Genomic DNA, 7,713 nt, shown 5'->3' on the forward strand with positions numbered 1-7,713 from the left:
TTCAACATTCTAAACACTGTTTTTGCACATAAATCCCTGTTTTTACACATTCAACACCTTATTCTTATTCTTGTTGTTCAATATTGGCTTCTCTTATTCTTATTTTTGAATTTTTAATCTTCTTGTTGTTATTGTTGCTTTTTACAAAATACAATGGGCTGTTCCTATTGTTCATACTGTTTCCTTATAAAAACTGCAACATCATAGTGTTTCATTTCATCACTATACAAGCAACATATCTAAATTTATTCAAAATGCAAATGAAACTGCAAAATTACACAGTTTAACCACTACTCAAAACAAATAGCTAACTTATTATAAAGTGCAAATCAAACTGTCAAATTATACAGTTTCGTAACTCTTACGAACAAAATACATATAACTTCATATTAAACTGCATATAAAACTTCAAAATTATACAGTTTTGTCACTATATTACTCATACCCTGTTGTCACTTTCATTTTTTCAGAAATAGCTGTTGGAAGATATTGGAAGAAACAAACCCGTATGCCCACAAATCCAATCAGGGATTTAACCATCTCCCCTTTTGAAAGTCCCTCTCCTGTATCCACTCAAATGCCACCACCACACCCAAAAACAACCAAATCCAACAGACCCCACCAAAAAACCCACAAAACAACCACACCACCTACAAGAAAAAGCCCAAGAACTACACCACAGACCCCACCCACCCAACAAACACCAACCACACCTCCAACCACAACAAAAACAAACAAAAGAAAGCCAACAAAAAACTAAGAAGCTCCTCCAACCAAAAAAAGAAAGCTCCAAGAAAGCCAATCAACTCCCAAAACAACAACCAAGGCATCAAAAGAAAAAAAACCAGCAGTCCCTGCAAAGAGAGTCCAACAATTTAATTATCGTTCCAACATCGGAACGGTAATCAAACTGTTGAAGGGGGTCAAATTCACAAAAGCCCAACAGACAGAGCTGCAAAAAACCCCTTTTTGGCTCCTTATAAATGCTCTCTCCTCAACACAACTGAAGGCCTCTTGGTGCAGATGCTACAATTCCATTGTAGCAGAAATGACAACACTCTACAACAAAAGAAAAAGATCATTTGTACTTGGCAAAAAGGAAATGAAACTCAGAACCAGTGATGTCAAGCTCATTTTTGGTATCGACTGTGGAGAAGACAGCATCACCACCAAATCCTATGCAAGACCAAAGGATTTTGAGCTTCCATTTTACAAACGAAGATGCAAATCAATCAAGAGATTGGATGGCAAGTCTTTGACCAAAATGTTTCAACAAACAAAAAAAGGAAAATCAACCAATGATTGTCAAGATCTTGCAAGGGTAATCACCCTTTACTTGTGCTTGAAACTTCTCATGCCCACAACAGGCCATACACTCAGTTGGAGTTTCCTCAACTATGTTGACAACCTCAACAACATCAAGAAGTACAATTGGGTTGAGGCAATAAAAGACACACTGATGAATTCAATAGCAAATGCAAACAACAACCCAAGGCATGTCACTGGATGCGTCATGTTACTCTTGGTAAACACATTACTCAACTACTTCCCACAAAAATATCAGACATTCACCTATTTCTAACTATCTAACATATTTCAACTTTTTTTTTTTTTTTTTACAGTACTGGTACTGTGAGCACAGTAAACTCCTCCGACCATCCAACAAAGAAGGCTTCCCAAGGTTTATGAAATGGAACCTTGGCAAAATGTACTCCAAGTGGAAACACATCAGCCTCGCTCACTTTGAAAAGGTATTCAAACTCTTCTATACTATCCTAGCACAAATCTATTCAACACTCCTTTCATATTCATTGTAGTACAAATCACATTATGAAACTGTGAAAATTTTCAGTTTCAAAGCACACACTTCTTTAACATCACTCATGTTATGAAACTGTAACATTTTTCAGTTTCAAAAAACATATTTCGACACTTAACCCACATTACTCACAGTACAACTCATCTTATGAAACTGACCAAATTTACAGTATTACTGATATATACCACATTGTTCCAATGCAGGTTAACCAAAGTGCTTTAACCCCAACTGAACAAGAAATACAGTTATTGCATATCAATCAAAGCACATCAACAGACTCTTCAGCAAAGAAACAAGACCACAAAAAGGACAACAAGCAAAAAAAGAAAACAAAAGCAACAAAAAAAAGAACACTTCTAGACAGTGATGAGGATGATTTTCTCGAAGAAGAACATCATTCAGAATCAGAATCACAATCAGAAAAAGAAGCACAACAAAAAAAAAAAGAAAAGAAAGCAAAAACCACAACAAGAACCACAAAGTGATGAACAAGAAGAAAAGAGTGATGATGAAAAAAATCAAGTGACTGATGAAGAAAAAACTGATGAAGAAGAAACTGAAGAAGAAGAAGAAGAAGAAACTGAAACTGAAGAAGAAGAAGAAGAAGAAGAACACCTTGATCAAGAAGAAGACCAACAACAAGAACAAGAAGAACAACAAACAAACCAACACGAAGAAGTCAATGAACAAGAACTGACAAACCAACAAGAAGAACTGCAAGAGAAATCTGACATACTTCATGCACAAGGTAAACTATTGTCTAATGCTAAATCATACTGCAAAATTTCATTAAACTAACCAAAACACAATCCAACATTTTTATAGGTCATGACCAATCACAAACACCAACCAAAGAGGACGACAAGGACAAGCTCATATCAGCCCTGAGAGCACAAATGCAAGAAATGGAACAAAAATTCATGGCTGAATTGCATAAAAAAGAAGATCAATTGAAGGAAATGTCCACCAAAAAAACTGGCAGTCCCCAACAAAGATCCATGGTCAAGAGAATCAAACAAAAATCAAGAAAACAAGCACATGACCCAGATTTTGAATACCAACCAATGACCAAACCCAAAGAAGATACAACAAACAAGACACAAACTGCTGCTGATGTACCCAAACCAACACAGGGTACCAATGAAGAAAAACAGAAGAAGAATGACAACAAAAAACAGGGTGCTCATGAAGCAAAACAACAGCAGAAAGAAAAGATGCAAGAACATATTGGCCAAGAGAAACCAGTTGCTGCTGAAACAAACCCAAAAGAGCATGCCAATCAAAAGAAGACAAATCTTCAAGTATTGGAAAGTGATGATGATTTCCAGGAAGAATCAATCCCAAACAAGCCACTCACCATTTCATGCCGCAAAACAAACAAGGTTTGGCATAGCCTATCCAAAAAAGACCAAGACCAAATTCAACTCATCAACAACACACAATCAACTGCTTGTGTCTGGTCTGGCAGCGAAGATGAAAACTGCGTATACTTTTCAGATATATGCAGATTGACCAACAGGGAACCCTTATATGGGAATGTAGGTCTCCAACTGCACAATTTTACAGTTTCTGTACATATTCAATAACCTATTCCACAAACCTAACACATTCTCATATATAACATGTTTCAGGTCATTGATGCCTTCTCAGAAAAGCAATTGGCACTCCAACCAACCATTGAAGAATTTGTGAAAAACGATCTAGTCTTTGCAAGCAATCCATACGCAGGAAGATCTTACGTTTTCTCAACACTCATCAATGTAAGCAAAACTTAACATACCTTACAACTGCAAAATTTTCTACTTTATCAACATGTATTACTACATAGTTTTACGACATATTTCAAACATATATATGACTTACAGACTCCACTACAAAACCAAGATCAAGCACTGAGAGAAAAACTGATGGACAGCCATTTTCCAGAAGCAATGAAAAACAGATATATCCATTTCCCAATCAACCACGACAACCATTGGACAATTGTGGTCTTTGACAATGCTGATGGAATATGGAGACACTATGACTCGTTGAGACCAGCAAAAGATTGCCATAACAAGCACTTTGAAATTGCAAAGCAAATTGTAAGTTAAAATAAAATTTCATACTTAGTTCCATCCCTTTACAAACATCTCAACTCATCACTATAACTAACAAAAACACCCACTAACTATTTTGTAGCAACAACATCAACTGAGATGGAATAAAGCATTACTCAGCAAACAGGGAAACATGTTTTCATCTCAAGAGTGCGAGACAGAAATTGCATCAATTGAGGAATGCCCACAACAAACCCCACACTCGTAAGATACAAAATCCATAAACTAATCTTCCAATATGCTAATTTTTGCAGTTTCACCTAACTAATTAACTTCATCTCAAACATTGCAGGAATGATTGTGCAATTGCCGTCTGCAATGTTATCAACCAATATCTCAATTGGAAACCTGTGCAGAAAAAACTTCGTCCAACTGAGTGGGTCAAATTTCGAGCACAAATCATCAATCAATTCCTCAATGATGAGAACCGATCTTGGAAACTCGAGCACTACCAAATGTTGACAAAACATACCAAACCATAGAAACAATGAACAAACTTCTTAACAATACAAATATTCAAGGGAACATATCTTTGAACCTTTTTTTTATTTTTTTTTTATTTTTCTTTTTTAACATGTGACAAGTACTTTATATACTTTTGGGAATGATCTTTTTCTGGTTATCATGGTTATGGTGAAAATGATTGATGTTGTTGTTGCTCTTATTATTATTATTATTATTATTGTGGTTCTTCTTTTGATTGTTTGTCTACCTGTTTGTGGTTGCATATATTTTCATACAGTAAAGGTTGATTCTAATAATTCTTCAAACTGCAAAATTTTTCAGTTTCATCAGCTTGTTTCTAATAATTTTTAAAACTGCAAAATTATGCGGTTTCATCAGGTTGTTTCTAAATAATTCTTAAAACTGCAAAATTATACAGTTTTATCACTATGAAATATGAACTGCCTTTCCATATTATACTGTTTCAATAAGAAATTTTCAACAACCTTCTCTGCATTCCATAAAAATAAAAAACAAAACCAGACTATTCGAAAACAACTTCAATAAGTAAAAAACACATCAACAAACAAAAAACAATTCAACCAACTTTATTCATTACTTCCATAATACCAAGTATCACATTTTTTATTATCATAATTCCTCAAATTCAAATACAAATCCAAAAGAATAGATTGCGGCCTCAAATAGCAGCCTTGCACGTCTTCTTATTGTGATTCCCATATTTCAAGCATCTCTCACACTTGATTTGCTTCACATTCTCACCCCTTGAAGGTATCCTCTTCTTCTTGTTCCGCCCGGGCTGCTTCTTCGTTATAGGAGGTTTGATAACCGAACTACTGGCACCATCAAAGTCAAATCTCTCACTTGAAGGCACTGGATAAACAGATTCCTTGTATGACTCTCTAAAACAATCTACATGAAAAAAAGGATCAATGAAACCATACACATCTCTACCACTACTACGCAAAGCATGCACAGCATGACAACAAGGAAAACCATTCAATTGCCATTCATGGCAAGAACAAGTTTGTCTACCAATATCAACATAAAAAGAAATAGAAGAATGAACCTCAAGCACAGTATCACTAGCAACAATCACATCCCAAGACTTAGCTAGCTCCAAAGAGTCCACCAACTTCTTTTCCATAACTGGACACAATTTCGTAGTCCATCTTCTAGATTCAGCTCTTCTATCCGACAATTGAGTCATGATTTGAACCCTAATCATATCAACCATACAAGTAATAGGCAACTCACGGGCCCCACCAATCCAATTATTATAAGACTCGGCAGCATTAGATGACATCTCACCATATCGTTTCCCTCTAAAAAATGCATTGGCCCACTTATCATTTTGCAAACCATCCAACATACTATCAACTCTACCATTCCCAGCAATACGCCTCAATTTCTCCATATAATGTTGGAAAGAAGCAACCGTTGGCGCATAAACACATTTAACTAATATTTTCATCAAACACAGCTTATAGTTAGTACGAAGTCCCACCAATTTGTCAATCAAATTTCTCTTCAAATGATTCAAGCAATAAGCATGATGTGCATTGGGGAAAACCACTGAAAGAGCGTCTAGCAATCCATGTTGACGGTCCAACACAAAAGTCAATCTCCGGCCTGAACCAACAGCCTTCAACAACTGACTTAAGAACCACATCCAATTATCTTGATTTTCAGCGTCAACAATCGCAAAAGCCAAAGGAAACAAACCTGCAAACAAACCCACATGAAACTGCAAAAATTAGCAGACTCACAATACAATAACACACTGACAAACTAAACCAATACTAACTGCAAATAAATACATACCTTGATTACCATCCTTTGATGTTGCTGCAAGCAAATGCCCCTTGTAACGCCCCTTCAAAAATGTACCATCAACAAACAACAACGGACGACAAAATTGAAAGCCATACAAACATCCATGAAATGCCACAAACAACCTCCGAAAACACCCACTACTTTCATCCACATCTAATTCAAACACACTTCCCGGATTCGTTCTCATAGCCGTCTCAAGGTACCATCGAAGCTGGTCAAAAGAAGTTGCAAAATCACCAAACAACCCACCTCTTGCCTTATCAACTCCTAACCATGCAACCCGATAAGAAACATCTATACCATATTGCTTCTTCAACTTTTTTTTAACTTCAATAGGACGAGTCAACGGATTATCACTAATATCATTTTGCACAATATCAGACACAAGTCTAGAACCAACCATTTTGCTACAAGATCTACGAGCAACAACCCCACAAGTATGCACATTATCCAACTTCATTATAAAAAAAACACCAGAATCCATCAACACCCTTCCATGCACAAACCATTTACAACCCGTAGACGACTTCATCATACATTCAGCGGTTACTCTTGTTGCATCATTCTTTAAATAATTCACTGCAAAACCACACTGAACCGCATACTTAGCCAATGCAATGCGGAACCCCGACACTCCACCTTCAAATTCTTGACCAACACTATGTATAATCCCCTTCCAACTAGCAGACAACAAAACTCTCTCTGGTTCTGGATAAAAACTACGCAACAAACCACCAACATCATCACAATCATTCACAAAAGAACTCTCACAAGTTACAGAATCAATCCTACAAGAATTACCATCATCAACCTCCACAACTCTCTTATCCCCCACAATAACATCAACAACATGACAACCACTACCACCTACCATTGACAGCATATTCCCCAAATCATCATCACATTCAACAATACAATTAGAATATCCAGGAACAGAGAAAAACAAACAAAAGTTACCAACACTCAACTCCTTGAACTTCGCACATATTTTCTCAACAACTTCATCATAACTACATCCGTCACTAATCTTAATAGCAGCACAACAATTACTGTATTTGCACATTAACATGAAACACCGCTCCATACTACAAAATCAGAAACCAACAAACAATTGTTCACAGATTCCAAACTGCAAAATTATGCAGTTACAACATATCAATAACAACAGTACACAATTTACAATTCCAAAACTGCAAAATTATACACTTACGACATATCAATATCAAAACACCAGAATTCACAAATCCAAAATACAACTTCAAAACACATTACACTATACGACAAACAAAAATCAACAAAATCAAAATCAAACAAACAAAATTCGCCAAACACAAACCACATATCACGCAAATTTGCTTATATATATATACATACATATATGTCGACAAAATACAAACCACATACACACACAGACATATATATATATATATATATATATGTATATCTATGTATCGACAGATACATACATACACATACATATATCTATCACCAGAG

The 7,713-nt window shown here is 35.8% G+C and overlaps 3 protein-coding genes across 3 annotated transcripts; 2 read left to right on the top strand and 1 right to left on the bottom strand.

Moving 5' to 3' along the window:
* Window positions 1-766: 766 nt before the first annotated feature.
* Window positions 767-2,304, top strand: LOC114310463 (uncharacterized). Its single transcript, XM_082911631.1, has 3 exons — window positions 767-1,525; window positions 1,623-1,751; window positions 2,023-2,304. The coding sequence occupies exons 1-3, from the start codon at window positions 1,049-1,051 to the stop codon at window positions 2,302-2,304; spliced, it is 888 nt and encodes a 295-aa protein (XP_082767757.1). The 5' UTR covers window positions 767-1,048.
* A 358-nt stretch (window positions 2,305-2,662) lies between these two features.
* On the top strand, window positions 2,663-4,400 carry LOC145814660 (uncharacterized). Its single transcript, XM_082911632.1, has 5 exons — window positions 2,663-3,357; window positions 3,451-3,579; window positions 3,685-3,903; window positions 4,001-4,122; window positions 4,211-4,400. Exons 1-5 carry the CDS (start codon window positions 2,716-2,718, stop codon window positions 4,398-4,400), a joined length of 1,302 nt encoding a protein of 433 aa, XP_082767758.1. The 5' UTR covers window positions 2,663-2,715.
* Window positions 4,401-4,941: 541 nt separating this feature from the next.
* On the bottom strand, window positions 4,942-7,411 carry LOC114260519 (uncharacterized). The gene is made up of 2 exons (XM_082911646.1): window positions 6,208-7,411; window positions 4,942-6,108 (listed from the first exon to the last, which is right to left on the bottom strand). The coding sequence occupies exons 1-2, from the start codon at window positions 7,301-7,303 to the stop codon at window positions 5,063-5,065; spliced, it is 2,142 nt and encodes a 713-aa protein (XP_082767772.1). The 5' UTR covers window positions 7,304-7,411; the 3' UTR covers window positions 4,942-5,062.
* Between the last annotated feature and the right edge of the window lie 302 nt (window positions 7,412-7,713).

Source organism: Camellia sinensis, unplaced genomic scaffold (genome assembly GCF_055761805.1).
Source record: "Camellia sinensis isolate YWXY unplaced genomic scaffold, ASM5576180v1 Unanchor12, whole genome shotgun sequence".
In the NCBI taxonomy this organism is placed as follows: domain Eukaryota; kingdom Viridiplantae; phylum Streptophyta; class Magnoliopsida; order Ericales; family Theaceae; genus Camellia; species Camellia sinensis.

What these genes read in the sequence shown, in the direction of transcription:
- LOC114310463 (XM_082911631.1), top strand. Translation starts at nt 1,049, where the DNA reads ATGACAACACTCTACAACAAAAGAAAAAGATCATTTGTACTTGGCAAA. An exon ending in GATGCGTCATGTTACTCTTG is followed by an intron (nt 1,526 to 1,622) that starts GTAAACACATTA and finishes TTTTTTTTACAG; the next exon opens with TACTGGTACTGTGAGCACAG. An exon ending in GCCTCGCTCACTTTGAAAAG is followed by an intron (nt 1,752 to 2,022) that starts GTATTCAAACTC and finishes GTTCCAATGCAG; the next exon opens with GTTAACCAAAGTGCTTTAAC.
- LOC145814660 (XM_082911632.1), top strand. Translation starts at nt 2,716, where the DNA reads ATGCAAGAAATGGAACAAAAATTCATGGCTGAATTGCATAAAAAAGAA. An exon ending in GGGAACCCTTATATGGGAAT is followed by an intron (nt 3,358 to 3,450) that starts GTAGGTCTCCAA and finishes AACATGTTTCAG; the next exon opens with GTCATTGATGCCTTCTCAGA. An exon ending in CCACAACAAACCCCACACTC is followed by an intron (nt 4,123 to 4,210) that starts GTAAGATACAAA and finishes CAAACATTGCAG; the next exon opens with GAATGATTGTGCAATTGCCG.
- LOC114260519 (XM_082911646.1), bottom strand. Translation starts at nt 7,303, where the DNA reads ATGGAGCGGTGTTTCATGTTAATGTGCAAATACAGTAATTGTTGTGCT. An exon ending in ATCAAAGGATGGTAATCAAG is followed by an intron (nt 6,109 to 6,207) that starts GTATGTATTTAT and finishes GTTTGTTTGCAG; the next exon opens with GTTTGTTTCCTTTGGCTTTT.